Source organism: Rutidosis leptorrhynchoides, chromosome 1 (genome assembly GCF_046630445.1).
Source record: "Rutidosis leptorrhynchoides isolate AG116_Rl617_1_P2 chromosome 1, CSIRO_AGI_Rlap_v1, whole genome shotgun sequence".
Lineage (NCBI taxonomy): Eukaryota > Viridiplantae > Streptophyta > Magnoliopsida > Asterales > Asteraceae > Rutidosis > Rutidosis leptorrhynchoides.
In genome coordinates, this window is record NC_092333.1 from 114,407,595 (window position 1) to 114,429,764 (window position 22,170).

The window sequence follows — 22,170 nt, forward strand, 5'->3', positions numbered from 1 at the left end:
TGATGTGACATCATATGGTGCGATAGGAGATGAGAATACAGATGACACTGATGTAAGTAGATCATGCTCATTAGTTGAAATCAAGTTAGTAATAATTTATATTTGTGTACTAACTACATTCATATTTCAGGCATTTGTTCGAGCATGGACGGATTTATGTGGAGATGAGTCAGCAGACCCGACGTTGATCATACCATCAGACAAGACTTTTTTGAGAAAATGTGTATCATTCGAGGGTCCATGTCACTCTCCTGGAGTTCACATAAACGTAATATGATTTTCAAATCGATAATCACTTTTTTTGGTAATCCTGATGTCATATAATTATGATAAGTTGATGATATAATATCGTTATGTTATTGGTTGGTAGCTTTTAGGCGGAATTACTGCACCAAAGAGTCGAGATGGATGGGAAGGTTGCGATCCAAACGGCAGTTTGATAAAGTTTTCATCGGTTAACGGACTCACCATTGATGGACCGGGCCAAATAGATGGCCAGGGCTCCATCTGGTGGCCGGCCGGCAAATGAACAGGTTAGTATTTTTTTTTTATTCATTCTCATTTTTCTCTCCTGATAAATTAATTATATCAAATGATATATTTGTGTTTTTTGTTCATTTTTACTGCAGCCCAACGGTCAAAAATGTGATTGTCCAACGGTAAGATAATCTCATATGCACATCCATGGTTGCAAACGGCAGTTTCGACGGCCATTGCGGCAGTTTGGCGACTAGTCCGCGTCTGATTAGTCGGTCAACCCTAAAAAGCCAGGTCAAAGTTGGTCAAAAGTTAACTTTTTGTCTTGCCTTTTTCTAGAGTAAACTAAAATCTCAAGCCCATGGGAACACCGACTTACATAGTATCCCTTTGAGATTGATTAATAAATACACTATCATTATAGAAGACATTTTATAAAACCTTTTTTTTTCGAACGGCGATATCGGCATCACTATGAGGGGACTTAACCACCTTCGCGATCATATGCCACCCACACACACGTTAGGAGGAAACCCACACACACTGTGGAATTTTTTAAAACGTATATATTATTTAAACCAACATCTTATTATCATTTTTTTAAATACTTATGTTTAATATATTTATGTTTGAAATATTATATTTAATATATATTTTTTTAAAAGTCAACGCTGATCAACGTTTGTGTTGACCGACTCAACCTTTCAAGGTCCTGCGTCTCCCTCTCGCGTCTTTTTTCAACTTTCTGCACATCAAACAATAACCAGATCGATCGAGACACTAACATGTAATCGATTTGTAGATGATACATTTTTATAAATGTGACGCTCTTCAAGTAAGTGGCACACAATTTATAAATAGTCCACAGATCCATATATCCATCTATGGCTGTCAAAGTGTTAATCTTGGGAAAAACTATGAGAGAGAAAATGAGAGGAGAGATTAGAGAGAGAGAAAACACAAGAAACACAAATTCGGGCATGATTAGGGATCAAGAAGGGTACAACGTTCGACTCCAAGATCGGTTATCAAGACTTTTCGGAATCCATTTGATATCTTTCATGTTTTTCAACTTCCCCGACGATTGGAATGATGCTAAACTGTGGAGGACATTAAAGTGTATGGGAGATGTTCGTGATGTTTACATGGCAGGAAAACGCCTAAGAAACGACCAACGCTTTGCTTTTGCGAGATTCGCAAATGTTAGAGATGAAGATAGGCTTCTTAACGCCTGCAGCAACATCTATTTTGACGGCAACCAGATCAGAATATTCAAAGCGTTTAAAAGAACAAAGCAAAACCCCCATGTTGATGGTCGTCTGAACAACAAAACAAACGTCAAGGGGTACTCATATGATGCATTCCGTGATGATAGAAAGTATAGGGACGTGGCAGGAAACTTTGGTGAAGATTTACGAATGAAACTACAAAGGAATAGGGACATGGAAAGATAGAATGGGGAGGATCTTAGACAGAAGATTCAAAGGAATGAGATAAAAGATAATAGGTGTTATAAGAATGAAGAAGGTTGGAAAGCTCTAAACAAAGTAGTGGAAATCAAGGTTGAAGATATTATTAACCACATAGATAAACGTACTTTGGTGGGTGTAGTACATGATTGGAAAAACATTACTCATCTAGGATCACTTTGCAAGGCAGATGGTATCAACAATTGTGAAGTCAAATATGTGGGGGGTTTAAAATTTCTGCTTATATTCAAATCGACTCATGAGGTAAATCAGATTCTTTATAACAAAGAACTTGCAATACACAAGTGGAGTAGATGTGAACTCCTTATTAATGGTCATATTACAAACAATCGTAGATTAATCTGGCTGGATATTCAGGGGGTGCCAGTAAGAGGGTGGAATAAAGTGTCATTCAAAAAAATTGCAAACCTATGGGGTGATGTCATTGAGATGGAAAACTGTGAATTAAACTACGGAAATCAAAACTTGGTGGTGGGTAGCGTTCTTATTCATTCTAGAGAGTCATATACGATTGATGAAGAAGTGAAATTTAAACTTGGTGACAGTATTCATCGTGTTCATGTTAAGGAAAATAGTAATATTGTTCCAATACAACTAGAAGTGGTCGATAGCTTTATGGCAGATTGTAGAGTTGATCAAGAAAATAATGATGATGATGAGTTCATTGAAGACACATTTGCAGAAGATGACGAAGATGATGATGGGTCAATTGGGTTTGAATCAGATGAAGAAGTCTTTGACTTGAATCAAATCAAGATGCAGGAATCCGAGATCCCTCCGGTGGCTGGAAAATTCAATGCTAATCAGAATGATAACGGTAGGGAACATGAAGAGGTAGGGAATAATGATGAAGTGTTGGGAATTAAGGAACTTTTTGAACAAAACAATAATGATGAAGTGTTGGGATACTCATTGAGTGCCGCAAGCAAAAATATTGTCCAATCTCCTTTTTCTAGGGTAAAGGATAGTGGGACCAAATCAGATGGGCCTAATGGATCATCACCTGAACAAAAGAGATCAACAGATTGTGGGTCTGGTGCAACAGATAGTGGGACTCATAATTCGTCTCCAGTTAAATTCGGGTCAGCAAATAGTGGGCCGGTTGAACATAAAGTAAGCAAACAAAATAATAAGCAACAACAGCCCAATAAAAGTAACAAACAAAAGGCACATTCTGTACCAGTAAAATCGAGTGGGTTGGAGGTTAAGAAGGGCACTTGTTGCTGGGCCAAGTTAAGAAAATGGAAGACTTCAAGCATGATTATAAATGCTAATTCGAAAGGTAGAAGAACGATACATAAATCATATACGCAACCAATTAAATCTTGCTGTCCAGAATGTTATCAGATGAATGAGGGGGTATGCGTAAAGTCAAATCAAGAAAGAAGTAAGTGCTCTTCCGACAACATAAAGTCGCAAGAGGTTAAAGAGTATGGAGAGAAATTAGGGCTCAAATGGAAGCGTAAAGCCCATGTACAGTAAGAAAATCTGTCCTTGTTCATCGTTTTTATTGGGTTTAATAATGAAGATAGTTGCGTTTAACATTCGTGGGTTTTGTTTGGGTTCAAAAGAGGATAAGTCGGGGTATGTTAGAAATTTAATTAGAACAGAGAAACCTTCTTTATTAGTGTTACAAGAAACAAAGTTGAAAACCGTTGATTTTAATTGGATACGCAAGTTGTGGGGATCGGATGATTGTGAGTTCATTCAAAAAGAGATGGTGGGTAAATCGGGTGGGCAACTATTAATATGGGACACCAATATTTTTGAGGCCAAGTCAGTTATAAGAGGGGACTATGTGATCGGGATTTCTGGGAAATGGTTAGATTCGGACTCGACGTGTAATATTGTAAATGTGTATGGACCACATGAGGATGTCGGGAAACAAAAATTTTGGGAAGAGCTATCGAATCTAATGGAATCGGATGTAAATAATGCGTGGGTACTGTGTGGGGATTTTAATGAGGTTAGGAATGAGGCCGAACGATTTAATAGTGACTACGTAGAATATAGGGCAAAAAGATTCAATGAGTTCACTATGGATAATTGTTTGATAGAAATACCTATGTCGGGGCGTATTTTCACTCGGGTTAGCGGAGATGGGTTAAAATTTAGCAAGCTAGATAGGTTTCTCGTTACGGAAAAATTTCTTCATCCATGGAAAGATTTGACGGCGAGTATAATGGATAGACACTTATCGGACCATTGTGCTATTATTTTAAAAGATGAAGAAAGGAACTTTGGGCCGAAACCGTTTAAAGTTTTTGATGCTTGGCTAGATGATGAAGAGGTGAATAAGATTATACAAGAGGCATGGGAAAAGGAGATAATGATAATAGATAGAAAAGATAGTGTGTTTAGGAATAGGCTAAAAAATGTTAAAAATGCGATTAAGGAATGGAGTAGTATTAAGCTTGACATTTTAGAAGTAGAAATAGAATCCCACAGATCAGAGGCAAAGATTCTGGAATTGAAAGCAGAGGTAACAACTTTAAATGAAATAGAATTAAAAAAGTGGAGAAAATCAAGAAAGATATGGTTTGAAAAGGAGATAATTGAAACGAGTATGTTAAAACAAAAGGCGAGAATTAAATGGATATTGGAGGGGGACGAAAATAGTAAATTTTTTCACTCGATTATGCGTATGAGAAACAATAGAAACGCGATTCGTGGCCTTTTAATTGATGGTAATTGGAATGACTCACCGGATGAGATAAAAAACGAGTCGGTTAAACACTTTGCTAGTCGATTTAAAGAATGTGAGCATGAAAGACCGAGTTTAGAAGATTTGAGCTATTCTGTTCTATCAGAAGATGAGGCGAATTGTTTAGAGACTAAGTTTGACGAGAAAGAAATCCATGAGGCAATACTAGATTGTGATGGTAACAAAGCGCCGGGCCCCGATGGTTTTAACTTGAGATTTTTTAAGAAATATTGGGAAGTCATAAAAAACGAATTAATGGGTGCAATAAATTGGTTTTGGGAAAAAGGAGAGATCTCGATAGGTTGTAACACTTCTTTTATTACATTAGTGCCAAAAGTAACCGATCCTCTACGTTTAAACGATTTTCGCCCAATAAGCCTCATTAGTAGTTATTACAAAATAATTGCTAAATTACTCTCCAATCGTATAAGAAAAGTTGTACCATTGCTAGTGGGTCCGAAACAAAGTGCTTTCTTGAAGGGAAGATATATTCTTGATGGTGCATTAATCGTAAATGAAAGCATAGATTTCCTTAGATCGAAAAAGAGAAAAGGTCTTATTTTTAAGGTTGATTTCGAGAAGGCTTTTGATTGCATTAATTGTGACTTTCTTTTGGAAGTGACGCGATGTATGGGGTTTGGTGAAAAATGGTGTAAGTGGATTAAGTCTTGCTTATCAACGGCTTCGGTGTCCGTGCTTGTAAATGGATCTCCGACAAAGGAATTCACATTAGAAAGGGGTGTTCGTCAAGGCGACCCATTATCTCCTTTTCTATTTATTCTTGCGGCGGAGGGTCTAAATATCCTTACTAAAAGTGCTTTAGATAAGGGTCTTTTCAAAGGCATTGAAGTAGGAAATGAGAAAGTTATTGTATCACATTTGCAATATGCGGATGACACCATCTTTATGGGTGAATGTAGTCGTTCTAATGCTCGAAACCTCCAAAAATTACTTAAATGTTTCGAGTTAGCATCCGGGCTAAAAGTGAATTTTCATAAAAGTTGTTTATATGGAATTGGAGTTGGTAGTAGTGAATTGCTCGAAATTGCAAGTTTATTTGGGTGCCAAGTGGGATCATTCCCTTTTACTTACCTTGGCCTCCCGATTGGTAGTAAAATGAAGAAATTAAAAGATTGGGAGCCGGTCATTGAAAAAAATAAAGAAACGCCTTTCGAGTTGGAAAATGAGATCGATGTCATTTGGAGGAAGATTGGTTCTTATCAAATCGGTTCTTTCGAGTCTGCCGTTGTACTTTTTCTCGCTCTATCGTGCCCCGAATTGTGTTTTAAAATTAATTGAGTGTGTGAGAAGAATTTTTTTTTTGGGGTAGGTCGGATACGGGGTCAAAAATTTATTGGGTCAAGTGGGATACTATTCTTAATACCTACGGGTTGGGTGGGTTAAACATTGGATCCCTTAAAGGAAAAAATTTGGCTTTACTTGCAAAGTGGTGGTGGAGGTTCAAAATCGAAACTAATTCACTTTGGGGTAAAGTGATTCGTAGCATTTACGGTTCAAGTGGTGGCTTGGAGTTGGGTGGTGACTTAGGTTACCGCCCTACTCAAGGCACGTGGTACAATATTATTCTTGCAGGTAACAACATAGAAGACCTTGAGATCGAGTTCAAAAATTCATTCTCGAAGACTATTGGTAACGGGGCAGATACGTTTTTTTGGCATGATGTTTGGGTTGGGAGTCAAAGATTCTGTGATCTATATCCTCGCTTATATAGGTTAGAAACAGAAAAACATGCAACAGTAGCAATGCGTCTCCAAAATGGTGAATTCAAATGGGCCTGGGCCCGTGAGCCTTTGGGTCGTGGGCTGTGGGATGTCAATTCGCTAGAACAGAAGGTTGGTACGGTTGATCTAGGAGATGGAAAAGATAAGTTGTCATGGACATTGGACGGGGGCAAAGATTTTACGGTTAAAAAATTATCAAGGTTATGTGATGAGAAAATTCTTGGTTCGGGCAACTCCTCAAATCACACTTTGAGAAACAACTTGGTTCCAAAAAAGATTGAAATTTTTGTGTGGCGGCTAATGAAGAAAAGACTACCGGTTCGTATTGAATTGGACAAAAGGGGTATCGATCTACATAGTAGTAGATGCCCCCTTTGTGATGATGATTTAGAAACAACGGATCACCTCTTGATTTTTTGTTCATATGCACGGGATATATGGAATCGGGTATACCAATGGTGGGGTTTGGGTTCATTCACAAATTATAGTTTCGGTGAGATTTTAAAAGGCAACTCCGGGTCTCCAATGACATCGTTCGGGAAGAAGATTTGGCAAGCTATTGAATGGATAAGCGCATACTACATTTGGAAGAATCGAAACAACAAAACTTTTCGTGGAATCTCATGGTGTGCTCCGGTTACTCTTAGTGAAATCCAAGTCAAGTCATTTGAATGGGTTTCACTTAGATCCAAGGGAAAAAAATTCGATTGGCTTACTTGGTTGAGTAGCCCGCACGTTTATCTTTCGAGTTAGTTCTTATAGAGTTGCATGCTTTGCAACTAATTCGTCTACTTTTTCCTTTTGTTTCTATGTCGTGATTGTATATATGAACATTGTATTTTTTTTTCGTGTTTTATAAATTCTGCTTGCTTTTCAAAAAAAAAAAAGGTGTTAATCTTGGGAATCTTCGAATCTTTGCACCCGAAAACAGTCCAAATACTGATGGAATCGACGTGGGTTCATCGTCAAATGTTGACATCCATGATTCTCAGATTGGAACCGGTATGAAATCATTAAAAAAGTGAAATTAAACCTGATATTGTAATATGAAATCATACTTATTTCCCTTCAAATATAATTTAAACAGGCGATGATTGTGTCGCTATTACTGGTGGAACAAACAATATCAGTGTAACAAATGTCTTGTGTGGACCCGGTCATGGCATAAGGTACGTACCACCGATCTCATGTTGTTGAATCAATTTAGGTTGCATATCATTTCAAATGAATAATGCGAATGAACGAATGATAATGAATAATGCCAATGAACGAATGATGTAAACTATCTTATTAAACTTTCGCACGAATAAAAAACACATTATAGTTGCTTGATATGTGTTCTTGATATAATTAAAGATGATATATATTACATAAATGTGCTTAATGGTTAAGAGAGTATTTCAACTCTGAATGGTTTAGCACTGAATGTTAAACCATTCAACCCTAATGGTGTATCCTATCGTATACACGCATAAAGGCACAATATTCGCATGAAAATAGCATCAGGAACACTGAGAACAATAGTTTTGTGAAACTGTCCGTCAAGCGTTCTCCGCTGTGCAGGCTGCTTCCGTCATACATAAGCCCTGAAGACCGCCTAGCGCTTAAGCCCTGAACGGAGAACGTCACATCCAGCGCATATTTCGGATCACGAATAACAGAACGTATCATCATCTGACACGTGTCCCCGAGGAATCCGGTGAATCTATCACTATAAATAGACCTCCTGGGTCGTCATTTTACACATTCAGACATTCTGACAACTTGTGAGTAGAGACTTCACCTTTCTCTCTCTCACAGTACTTTCTCTCACTAGAAGTCATCCGGCTAACAGCTATACGCTCAACGGACAAAAGATTGATAAAGCCACCCCACAAGTTGCTATACTTGTGAACCGGGTCTGCAGGGATTATTTCCCGAGAGTAAAAATCAATCGGCAACACTCCCCCACCTTTAGCTAGGTCACTTCTAGTATTGTGCTAACACACTAAGCCTTACCTCATAAGAAAATATGTGTTAACAAACCCCATATGCATTTAGGGATCGAAAACAAACACGCCGAATAATGACCATTCAGTTTTTTGAACCATTCAATTAAGAGGTAGTCAAACGCACCCTTAATTCCCTTTGTTCAATCTGACACGTTTTTTTTGCAGCATCGGAAGCCTTGGAAGGGATGGTTATTCGACGGTAGAAAATATTATAGTACGACAATGCAACCTCACTGGAACGCAAAATGGAGTAAGAATCAAAACAGTCCCGGTAAGATTACATATAAACATTACTACGATGGGTGTTTAATAAAAAAAATTAACATATTATCTAACTTGTTGCGCGTTTTCTTATATTGTAGAATGGATCTGGTTATGCTAAGGGGATTCTATTTGAGAACATTTACCTAGATAATGTTAGAAACCCGATTATAATTGATCAAAATTACTGCGATAATACTAACATTAACATTAATCGTGATTGCCCTGAACAAGTAAGTCTGAAGAACGATCTTGAAAATCAATATAATATATGTTGCTGTATTTTAGCAGCTATAATCTTCACATACATACGTGTGTATGTAAACTAATTTTTGTTTTATTTTTTAATTTGGATTAGCCAAAAGCTGAGGCAGTACAAGTGAGCGATGTAACATATAACGGTATATATGGGTCATCAGCATCAAAGCAAGCGATTACGTTGAGTTGTAGCGAGAATGTTAACTGTAACGGAATCGTAACAAATAGGGTTGGAATCACTGGTGAAGATGTATATGCTTCGTGTCAAAATGCTCATGGAAACTTTATTGAAACGAGTCCTGAAATTACCTGCAATTAGAATGTAACAAAGCAATTCATTGATGATTGATGCTTGTCTTTTATAATTATACAACTCTTTAAGAATATTAGACAACAATATAGATTAAAAATTAAATTAATGAGAAGAATTTTTTTACTTTTAACTTTTTTGGTTATTGTTTCTTTCCAGTTTGAATAACATGTGAATTGGACAAGAGTTATTTAGCTGACCATGTATAGCACTTTAGTAACATGTTTCGATAAGTGTGGTACGTCCAAAAAAATTTAGCAATCAAAATTATTTTTATTTTTTAATCAATATCTTATAAAAACACCGTATAAAACCCATAGACTCATGACTCTCTTACTCGTGTCCGATCACTCTCTTGACCATGATCATGCTTCTTCACCAACATTGTTATGGGTCATGATGGAGTGCTCGTACTTGACGCAGTAGGATTAGTTTGACAAAAGGCCTTGTTTAAAGTGGGTAAGCATACGTTGTAAACGATTCAAGTCGTGTGCCGAGCTTGATTAGGTTCGAACTCAGATTATTTAAAAATCGAAGGAGTTAGAACTTGAGTCTGGCCCGCTTTAATCTTAATATGATAAATTTGAGCTCGGCTCGTTTGACATTATACAAATTATATATATAATATAATATTATTATATCTATCTATCTATCTATTCTATTCTATAAATAATAACAAAAGTTAAAATAGATTATTTTTAGATAGCAAAATTAATCTTAGTCATCCATTAAATTAATCATCAATGATCTAAACCCTTAATTTTCTACTAATCTTACTTATGACCTCATAATCCTAGCCTTGAATTGTTTGATTACTAAAACACCCTTCTAACCTAGATTTGGCCAAATAGATATGATGTACGTGCATAAAACACTTAAAAAATACTTACCACAAAATTGTATGGTGTCGAATTGGAGCCTTGGGTGAGATACAGAATTTACGTGTTCGTATTACTTTTTAATTAATAAATAAACAAGCAAATAGGAAATGGTTAATTGATAGATTTGCTACATTGTAAAAAAGTCATCAACTAATTTATTAATTTGTTCGATTAAATTATTTTCTTTCTTGAACAAAATTCATAAGTTAAATAACATGATTTACATTATACTCCATAATAATATTTACCGAGTATAAATTAAGTAGCCTAAACTGAGTAAATCAACTAACTTACATATCGAAATTTAGTCGGGGTAATTTGTTTGTTTCTTGTTAAAGTCTGAAATTATATAATGTTTGTCGGGGTATTTACTTTGGCGTTTATATGTTTCTTGTAACATTATATTTATATATGTGTTTATTTTATTTACTAAAATAAGTACCGAATATAAATAGATCATTTTTAGATAGCAAAATTAATCTTAGTCATCCATTAAATTAATCATCAATGATCTAAACCCTTAATTTTTTTACTAATCTTGCTTATGACCTCATAATCCTAGCCTTGAATTGTTTGATTACTAAAACACCCTTCTAACCTAGATTTTTGGGGCGGCCTTTTCTTAAAATTTAGGGTCCCAAAGTTTATTTATCATCACATTCAAATTTTTAACAAAAAAAAAAAAAAAAAAAAAAAACCCCTAAATCCATGTACAAAATCAAACATCTTTCTTCACCAAAATCAAATCCGCATATAGTAGTAGCACAAGAAGAAGATACGATTTTGAGTTCGATCACAACTATACAACAATATTAATCAGAGCCCATAGACACAAAATTAGGGCAGAAACTCTCAAACCTTCATTCTACTTCCATTTTTTTTTCAAGAATCTAACCCAAAAAAGGGTATCAATCAAGGATTGTGGGTTGATTTTCTACTGAAAAATCGATTGTTACGTCATCATCGTTTACGTCGGAATCAAAAGGTAACTACATCTCCATTTTCTCAGTTGAAAATTTGATCTAGGGTTCGATTCTAAATGTATGTATTTGTATATCCAACTTAATTTTCTGTTCCTAGTTTGACAACAACATTGTTATTTAGTTCATTTACATTTAAAGTGTTGTTCTAATTATTTTATTTTAGTTCTATGATTTGTAGTTGAAGCAGCAGAAATTAAAGAAGCATGCGAACAAGAAAAATCATGACGCAGAGAAACAAAGGAAGATTTAATAACAAAAAAAGTATTTACTCTTATCCTTATCTTCACCTGAAGAATCTTAGAATTTTAAATCTGTTCATGAAACATCTATGAAATGTGGTGGGTCAAACAAGTATAGTTATTAAACAATCTATCTTACAGCTTTGTTTCATTGAAGAGGCGACCATTGATAGGATTGAGTTATGAAATGCTTTAGTGGAGGACGCGAATTAGTCATATACGAGTAGGTTTTCATTAGATAGGTAGATTTACAATCGATTAGTAGGTTAATGTCGATTCAGAAAATCAATAATACTAGCCGGATTAAGCTTAATAATACACTATTTCTCTAATTAGAATTAGATCGATTAATGGTAAATCGGGTTAGTCAGAGACTGTACTTCATAAGTTTTTTGATTCATATATCGTGTCTTCTTTGGAGTTAATGTTTATTTTCAACCATTCTTTTGCATTTATTTCATGTATTTGTTAGTGCCTTTTTATTTTTTATGTTTACATGTTTAACTCTTTAGCTACACACTATTTTATTGTATTTGTTGAGTGAAAGCATTCAGCGGGTTTAACATGACATGAACTACCTATATAATTGTGTTTATAAGTGAAACCAATTGTGTCGCTATTAATGAGTTGTTTGTGTAGTTGGTACACCAACGCAATCAAGAAGAAGGATGAGATCAAGAGAGTAACCAAGGTTAATTGTTAAGGAATTTTGTTCTTTTGGTGTTATGTTAGGTATTTTCTTTTAAATCTTGTGATGAATAGTTATAGATATGGTGTTTTTGTGATGTATATTGAGTTAAGTTTTCTGTATATATTTTTTTGATGCACCCAGTTCAATAATACAAGGAATATAAGGTGCGAATGAATGCGTTGGTAGAAAAAGTCCTAATAAATCCGAAGAAGGTTGGGTGATGCAAGACAGGGCACTATGACCTGATCATTATAGTTATGATCATTCTGGGATGATTTAGGTAAATTGTCAACTTTAAACATCTTGATATGTTGATTGTCAGAAAATGTAATATGAGTACAACACAACTTTGGGGTCAAAACAGACCCATGGCCACAAGACTCAAATTGAGAAGTAACTTATAATGTTAATGGACATGTTTATCTAGGAACTGGAGGTGCCTTTGAACCTTTGAAGTTGAAGGAAGGAAGTTGCTTCTTCACAGATCCACAGCTCGGTAAGAAGCTCTGCTACGTCCAATTTCCACTACGATTTGATGGTATTATACTAATGATGGGTATGTCAATAGCAACGTCATGTTCTTTGATTTCAAAAACTAGCAGTTTGAATGTGGTGATTTCGATCCAATTTTGAATGAGAGGGTTAATTCGGGTAACATTTTGTTGTTCAAATGGGTAAAAGAAAGTTCAGCAAAAAATAAATTGGCCTCAACGTGTTAAAACTTTTTAATAACTTTCTGTTTATAAAAGTTCATATTTTATTTAGTTAATATAGGTTAATAGGTTATGTAATAATCATAATTGACAAAACAATGTGTTTATTTAGAAATATTGAAATTGTTTAGCGAATTGTTGTCGGCACCTGTACAATATTTACTTATGACCCTTTACTCAATTTGCTTATTTTATTACATCTAATGGTATAACACCCTAGTTTTTTTTTTTTTTTTTTTTTTTTTTTTGAAATACACAGCGGAAGTCACTTATTTACTATTAATCACACATATAGTCATATTCCACAAAACACTGGTGTTATTTAATTACAGACCATATTATAAAGTTGTTTACAAAACATCAGAGTTATACACTGTGTCAAACATCTTCACTTACCTTGCAAAACCCACCAAAAGCTGCTAATCTATACCTGCAGGGCAAAACACTGTGGGGGAATTAGCATAACGCTAAGTGAATGAAATATCAAATAGGATATCACTATAAGTTCTAAGCACAGCTTAAGGTCACAAGTCACAGGCTACTAGGTCACTAGCACATAAATGATCACAAGAGGACCGGCGGCCTGGCCGGGCCATTAACTACTAGCTGATCGGGCTAGAGTTTACCTATAGTCCTTAATACTGAAACACTGGTATAGTCTTCCAGACGTGACGCACTCGTCATTCACACTATACCACCACATCAGTAACACAAGAACCCAACCCAATTCCTATCGTACAAGACACCCCGCTAGGAATGGTTGATCTCTTCCGTCGCACACAACACCTCGACGGGATCAATGAGTGTACACATAATCACATAATATCACAGTCACTGGTCACTGACTAAAGGCACAATCTAATCATACATATCACTGGTCACTGGGAGCATATCACTAATCATAGCACAAGACACTACACTGTCTTAGCACTATATAACAATATCCGAAAGGATAGTCACACTCACCGACACCAGCAAAACTCAGTGGTCTTATAATACTGAGTCTTTACTTCCACTTTATCACCTGAGAATGATACAATCCAAGTCAGTAATCATATCTCAATTATATATATCGAATTAAAAGCATTGATAATATATAATCACATGAAGTGGAGATAATCACTAACCCTATACTAAAGTAACATTTCTAGTCAACGTCATGGTTTCACACACACAGGCCTTTGACTAACTATAGCTGCACTAACATATCAACAATAATAAGTTCAAAGTCCACATATTAGAATATCAAATCAATATATCAAAACCACAAAATCATCCAAGTCTGAGAAGGTCATCCGTACGAGTGACCACCATTCGCACGAGTGAATCACTTCACTTGCACGGTTGATACCTAACTCGTGCGTATGCACCTACCTCAAACAATCAACACAAACGTACAGTGACTCGTACGACTCAGCTACTGACTCACACGACGACCATCTTACTTGTATGATTGAAATGTCAGTCGTACAAGTCATCAATCATAAACAAAGGTTTAATAATAAGATTTAGGATCAAAGTACCAAAATTCCCAATTTATGAAATGTCCCGTTCTTATTGATTAAAAACGTTCCATATTAATTGATTTCGTTGCGAGGTTTTGACCTCTATATGAGACGTTTTTCAAAGACTGCATTCATTTTTAAAACAAACCATAACCTTTATTTCATAAATAAAGGTTTAAAAAGCTTTACGTAGATTATCAAATAATGATAATCTAAAATATCCTGTTTACACACGACCATTACATAATGGTTTACAATACAAATATGTTACATCGAAATCAGTTTCTTGAATGCAGTTTTTACACAATATGATACAAACATGGACTCCAAATCTTGTCCTTATTTTAGTATGCAACAGCGGAAGCTCTTAATATTCACCTGAGAATAAACATGCTTTAAACGTCAACAAAAATGTTGGTGAGTTATAGGTTTAACCTATATATATCAAATTGTAACAATAGACCACAAGATTTCATATTTCAATACACATCCCATACATAGAGATAAAAATCATTCATATGGTGAACACCTGGTAACCGACATTAACAAGATGCATATATAAGAATATCCCCATCATTCCGGGACACCCTTCGGATATGATATAAATTTCGAAGTACTAAAGCATCCGGTACTTTGGATGGGGCTTGTTGGGCCCGATAGATCTATCTTTAGGATTCGCGTCAATTAGGGTGTCTGTTCCCTAATTCTTAGATTACCAGACTTAATAAAAAGGGGCATATTCGATTTCGATAATTCAACCATAGAATGTAGTTTCACGTACTTGTGTCTATTTTGTAAATCTTTTATAAAACCTGCATGTATTCTCATCCCAAAAATATTAGATTTTAAAAGTGGGACTATAACTCACTTTCACAGATTTTTACTTCGTCGGGAAGTAAGACTTGGCCACTGGTTGATTCACGAACCTATAACAATATATACATATATATCAAAGTATGTTCAAAATATATTTATAACACTTTTAATATATTTTGATGTTTTAAGTTTATTAAGTCAGCTGTCCTCGTTAGTAACCTACAACTAGTTGTCCACAGTTAGATGTACAGAAATAAATCGATAAATATTATCTTGAATCAATCCACGACCCAGTGTATACGTATCTCAGTATTGATCACAACTCAAACTATATATATTTTGGAATCAACCTCAACCCTGTATAGCTAACTCCAACATTCACATATAGAGTGTCTATGGTTGTTCCGAAATATATATAGATGTGTCGACATGATAGGTCGAAATATTGTATACGTGTCTATGGTATCTCAAGATTACATAATATACAATACGAGTTGATTAAGTTATGGTTGGAATAGATTTGTTACCAATTTTCACGTAGCTAAAATGAGAAAAATTATCCAATCTTGTTTTACCCATAACTTCTTCATTTTAAATCCGTTTTGAGTGAATCAAATTGCTATGGTTTCATATTGAACTCTATTTTATGAATATAAACAGAAAAAGTATAGGTTTATAGTCGGAAAAATAAGTTACAAGTCGTTTTTGTAAAGATAGTCATTTCAGTCGAAAGAACGACGTCTAGATGACCATTTTAGAAAACATACTTCCACTTTGAGTTTAACCATAATTTTTGGATATAGTTTCATGTTCATAATAAAAATTATTTTCTCAGAATAACAACTTTTAAATCAAAGTTTATCATAGTTTTTAATTAACTAACCCAAAACAGCCCGCGGTGTTGCTACGACGGCGTAAATCCGGTTTTACGGTGTTTTTCGTGTTTCCGGGTTTTAAATCATTAAGTTAGCATATCATATAGATATAGAACATGTGTTTAGTTAATTTTAAAAGTCAAGTTAGAAGGATTAACTTTTGTTTGCGAACAAGTTTAGAATTAACTAAACTATGTTCTAGTGATTACGAGTTTAAACCTTCGAATAAGATAGTTTTATATATATGAATCAAATGATGTTATGAACATCATTACTACCTCAAGTTTAGTAGGTAAACCTACTGGAAGTGATAAGAAATGATCTAGCTTCAAAGGATCTTGGATGGCTTGAAAGTTCTTGAAGTAGGATCATGACACAAAAACAAGTTCAAGTAAGATTTTTACTCGAATTAAGATAGTTTATAGTTATAGAAATTGAATCAAAGTTTGAATATGAATATTACCTTGAATAAGAAAGATAACCTACTGTATATAACAAAGGTTTCTTGATCTTAGATGATTACTTGGAATGGATTAGAAAGCTTGGAAGTAAATTAGTAAACTTGAAGGGATTTTTGAAGTGTTCTTGAAGTGTTCTTCCTATGATGATTATAGCTTGATTCTTGAAGTGATTTTTGATGAAGATGATGATTAACTACTGGAAAAATACGTTCATAATAGTGTGGGTGTGTTGAGAGAGAATTAGAAAGAGAATTGGAAGTGAAATGGAGTGAATGATGAGTGGTAATTGGTGAGTGGTGAGTGGGGTTAAAAGGAGTTCTAGTTAGTTGACTAGCTCATGGTAGAAGTTAAAATTGATTAGTCATACATGAAATAATCAAGAGTGGAATCCCATGCTAGTTCCTATTGGTATATACCCATAGTAAGTACGTTTTGAAGCTGTGTATAATACGGGTAAAAATACGACTAGAATTCTTGATGAAAGAAAAGAATGGGAAAGTAACTGTAACCATTTTCGTTAAGTATGAATGTTTTGATATATGTCTTGAAGTCTTCCAAAAGTATTTTAATACATCTAAATACACTACATGTATATACATTTTAACTGAGTCGTTAAGTCATCGTTAGTCGTTACATGTAAGTGTTGTTTTGAAACCTTTAAGTTAACGATCTCAATTAATGTTGTTAACCCATTGTTTATTATATCTAATGAGATGTTAAATTATTATATTATCATGATATTATGATATATTAATATATCTTAATATGATATATATACATTTAAATGTCGTTACAACGATAATCGTTACATATATGTCTCGTTTCGAAATCCTTAAGTTAGTAGTCTTGTTTATATGTATATAACTCATTGTTAATATACTTATGGAGATACTTACTTATCATAATCTCATGTTAACCATATGTATATCCATATATATATCGTCATGTCGTTTTTACAAGTTTTAACGTTCGTGAATCGCCGGTCAACTTGGGTGGTCAATTGTCTATATGAAACATATTTCAATTAATCAAGTCTTAACAAGTTTGATTGCTTAACATGTTGGAAACATTTAATCATGTAAATATCAATCTCAATTAATATATATAAACATGGAAAAGTTCGGGTCACTACAGTACCTACCCGTTAAATAAATTTCGTCCCGAAATTTTAAGATGTTGAAGGTGTTGACGAATCTTCTGGAAATAGATGCGGGTATTTCTTCTTCATCTGATCTTCACGCTCCCAGGTGAACTCGGTTCCTCTACGAGCATTCCATCGAACCTTAACAATTGGTATCTTGTTTTGCTTAAGTCTTTTAACCTCACGATCCATTATTTCGACGGGTTCTTCGATGAATTGGAGTTTTTCGTTGATTTGGATTTCATCTAACGGAATAGTGAGATCTTCTTTAGCAAAACATTTCTTCAAATTCGAGACGTGGAAAGTGTTATGTACAGCCGCGAGTTGTTGAGGTAACTCAAGTCGGTAAGCTACTGGTCCGACACGATCAATAATCTTGAATGGTCCAATATACCTTGGATTTAATTTCCCTCGTTTACCAAATCGAACAACGCCTTTCCAAGGTGCAACTTTAAGCATGACCATCTCTCCAATTTCAAATTCTATATCTTTTCTTTTAATGTCAGCGTAGCTCTTTTGTCGACTTTGGGCGGTTTTCAACCGTTGTTGAATTTGGATGATCTTCTCGGTAGTTTCTTGTATAATCTCCGGACCCGTAATCTGTCTATCCCCCACTTCACTCCAACAAATCGGAGACCTGCACTTTCTACCATAAAGTGCTTCAAACGGCGCCATCTCAATGCTTGAATGGTAGCTGTTGTTGTAGGAAAATTCTGCTAACGGTAGATGTCGATCCCAACTGTTTCCGAAATCAATAACACATGCTCGTAGCATGTCTTCAAGCGTTTGTATCGTCCTTTCGCTCTGCCCATCAGTTTGTGGATGATAGGCAGTACTCATATCTAGATGAGTTCCTAATGCTTGCTGTAATGTCTGCCAGAATCTTGAAATAAATCTGCCATCCCTATCAGAGATAATAGAGATTGGTATTCCATGTCTGGAGACGACTTCCTTCAAATACAGTCGTGCTAACTTCTCCATCTTGTCATCTTCTCTTATTGGCAGGAAGTGTGCTGATTTGGTGAGACGATCAACTATTACCCAAATAGTATCAAAACCACTTGCAGTCCTTGGCAATTTAGTGATGAAATCCATGGTAATGCTTTCCCATTTCCATTCTGGGATTTCGGGTTGTTGAAGTAGACCTGATGGTTTCTGATGCTCAGCTTTGACCTTAGAACACGTCAAACATTCTCCTACGTATTTAGCAACATCGGCTTTCATACCCGGCAACCAAAAATGTTTCTTGAGATCCTTGTACATCTTCCCCGTTCCAGGATGTATTGAGTATCTGGTTTTATGAGCTTCTCTAAGTACCATTTCTCTCATATCTCCAAATTTTGGTACCCAAATCCTTTCAGCCCTATACCGAGTTCCGTCTTCCCGAATATTAAGATGCTGCTCCGATCCTTTGGGTATTTCATCCTTTATATTTCCTTCTTTTAAAACTCCATGTTGCGCCTCCTTTATTTGAGTAGTAAGGTTATTATGAATCATTATATTCATAGATTTTACTCGAATGGGTTCTCTGTCCTTTCTGCTCAAGGCATCGGCTACCACATTTGCCTTCCCCGGGTGGTAACGAATCTCAAAGTCGTAATCATTCAACAGTTCAATCCACCTACGCTGCCTCATATTCAGTTGTTTCTGATTAAATATGTGTTGAAGACTTTTGTGGTCGGTATATATAATACTTTTGACCCCATATAAGTAGTGCCTCCAAGTCTTTAATGCAAAAACAACCGCGCCTAATTCCAAATCATGCGTCGTATAATTTTGCTCGTGAATCTTCAATTGTCTAGACGCATAAGCAATCACCTTCATTCGTTGCATTAATACACAACCGAGACCTTGCTTTGATGCGTCACAATAAATCACAAAATCATCATTCCCTTCAGGCAATGACAATATAGGTGCCGTAGTTAGCTTTTTCTTCAATAACTGAAACGCTTTCTCTTGTTCATCCTTCCATTCAAATTTCTTCCCTTTATGCGTTAATGCAGTCAAGGGTTTTGCTATTCTGGAAAAGTCTTGGATGAACCTTCTGTAGTAACCAGCTAGTCCTAAAAACTGGCGTATGTGTTTCGGAGTTTTCGGGGTTTCCCACTTTTCAACAGTTTCTATCTTTGCCGGATCCACCTTAATACCTTCTTTGTTCACTATGTGACCGAGGAATTGAACTTCTTCCAACCAAAATGCACACTTTGAAAACTTAGCGTACAATTCTTCCTTCCTCAATACTTCTAACACTTTTCTCAAATGTTCACCGTGTTCTTGGTCATTCTTTGAGTAAATAAGTATGTCATCAATGAAAACAATGACAAACTTATCAAGGTATGGTCCACACACTCGGTTCATAAGGTCCATGAACACAGCTGGTGCATTAGTTAAACCAAACGGCATAACCATAAACTCGTAATGACCGTAACGTGTTCTGAAAGCAGTCTTTGGAATATCATCTTCTTTCACCCGCATTTGATGATACCCGGAACGTAAGTCAATCTTTGAATAAACAGACGAGCCTTGTAGTTGATCAAATAAGTCATCGATTCTCGGTAGTGGGTAGCGGTTCTTGATGGTAAGTTTGTTCAACTCTCGGTAGTCGATACACAACCTGAATGTACCATCTTTCTTCTTGACAAACAAAATAGGAGCTCCCCACGGTGATGTGCTTGGTCGAATGAAACCACGCTCTAAAAGTTCTTGTAATTGGCTTTGCAGTTCTTTCATCTCGCTGGGTGCGAGTCTGTAAGGAGCACGAGCTATTGGTGCAGCTCCTGGTACAAGATCTATTTGAAATTCAACGGATCGATGTGGGGGTAATCCCGGTAATTCTTTCGGAAATACATCGGGAAATTCTTTTGCAATGGGAACATCATTGATGCTCTTTTCTTCAGTTTGTACTTTCTCGACGTGTGCTAGAACAGCATAGCAACCTTTTCTTATTAGTTTTTGTGCCTTCAAATTACTAATAAGATGTAGCTTCGTGTTGCCCTTTTCTCCGTACACCATTAAGGGTTTTCCTTTTTCTCGTATAATGCGAATTGCATTTTTGTAACAAACGATCTCTGCTTTCACTTCTTTCAACCAGTCCATACCGATTATCACATCAAAACTCCCTAACTCTACTGGTATCAAATCAATCTTAAATGTTTCGCTAACCAGTTTAATTTCTAGATTCCGACATATATTATCTGCTGAAATTAATTTACCATTTGCTAATTCGAGTAAAAATTTACTATCCAAAGGCGTCAATGGACAACTTAATTTAGCACAAAAATCTCTACTCATATAGCTTCTATCCGCACCCGAATCAAATAAAACGTAAGCAGATTTATTGTCAATAAGAAACGTACCCGTAACAAGCTCCGGGTCTTCCTGTGCCTCTGCCGCATTAATATTGAAAACTCTTCCGTGGCCTTGTCCATTCGTGTTCTCCTGGTTTGGGCAATTTCTAATAATGTGGCCCGGTTTTCCACATTTATAACAAACTACATTGGCATAACTTGCTCCGACACTACTTGCTCCGCCATTACTCGTTCCGACACCATTTGTTCCTTTCGTTCTATTAACCCCTGGTCCGTAGACCTCACACTTCGCCGCGCTATGACCATTTCTTTTACACTTGTTGCAAAATTTGGTGCAGAACCCCGAGTGATACTTTTCACACCTTTGGCATAGCTGCTTCTGATTGTTGTTGTTGTTGCGGTTATTATTGTTATTGGGATGATTGTTGTAGTTGCTATTGTTGTTGTTGTTGTTGTTGTTGTTGTTGTTGTTGGGCCGTTTGTTGTAGTTGCGATTGATGTTGCGATTGTTGGGATAATTGTTGCGATTATTGTTGTAATTGCTGTTGTTGTTGTATTGGTGATTCTTATCACCGTTTTCCTCCCACTTTCTTTTGACTTGCTTCACATTGGCCTCTTCAGCAGTCTGTTCTTTAATTCTTTCTTCAATTTGGTTCACTAGTTTGTGAGCCATTCTACATGCCTGTTGTATGGAGGCGGGCTCGTGTGAACTTATATCTTCTTGGATTCTTTCCGGTAATCCTTTCACAAACGCGTCGATCTTCTCTTCCTCATCTTCGAATGCTCCCGGACACAATAGGCACAATTCTGTGAATCGTCTTTCGTACGTGGTAATATCAAATCCTTGGGTTCGTAACCCTCTAAGTTCTGTCTTGAGCTTATTGACCTCGGTTCTGGGACGGTACTTCTCGTTCATCAAGTGCTTGAATGCTGACCACGGTAGTGCGTACGCATCGTCTTGTCCCACTTGCTCTAGATAGGTATTCCACCATGTTAACGCAGAACCTGTGAAGGTATGCGTAGCGTACTTTACTTTGTCCTCTTCAGTACACTTACTTATGGCAAACACCGATTCGACCTTCTCGGTCCAACGTTTCAATCCGATCGATCCTTCGGTTCCATCAAATTCTAAAGGTTTGCAGGCAGTGAATTCTTTGTAGGTGCATCCTACACGATTTCCTGTACTGCTAGATCCAAGGTTATTGTTGGTATGTAGCGCAGCCTGTACTGTGGCTATGTTTGAAGCTAGAAAAGTACGGAATTCCTCTTCATTCATATTTACAGTGTGTCGAGTAGTCGGTGCCATTTCCTTCAAAATAGTCAA

General features: G+C 36.0%; 1 protein-coding gene across 1 annotated transcript; it reads left to right on the forward strand.

The window, feature by feature from the left end:
• The first annotated feature begins 491 nt into the window (after positions 1 to 491).
• Positions 492 to 9,242, forward strand: LOC139888344 (probable polygalacturonase At3g15720). The gene is made up of 8 exons (XM_071871355.1): positions 492 to 533; positions 630 to 659; positions 1,280 to 1,373; positions 7,302 to 7,415; positions 7,501 to 7,582; positions 8,570 to 8,675; positions 8,767 to 8,898; positions 9,024 to 9,242. The coding sequence occupies exons 1-8, from the start codon at positions 492 to 494 to the stop codon at positions 9,240 to 9,242; spliced, it is 819 nt and encodes a 272-aa protein (XP_071727456.1).
• The last annotated feature ends 12,928 nt before the right edge of the window (positions 9,243 to 22,170 follow it).

Bases quoted from the DNA above. Each gene is read 5' to 3' on its own strand.
- LOC139888344 (XM_071871355.1), top strand. From the start codon at position 492: ATGGCCAGGGCTCCATCTGGTGGCCGGCCGGCAAATGAACAG. The intron at 660-1,279 runs GTAAGATAATCT...ATCGATTTGTAG, and splicing joins AAAAATGTGATTGTCCAACG to ATGATACATTTTTATAAATG. The intron at 7,583-8,569 runs GTACGTACCACC...TTTTTTTTGCAG, and splicing joins GGACCCGGTCATGGCATAAG to CATCGGAAGCCTTGGAAGGG.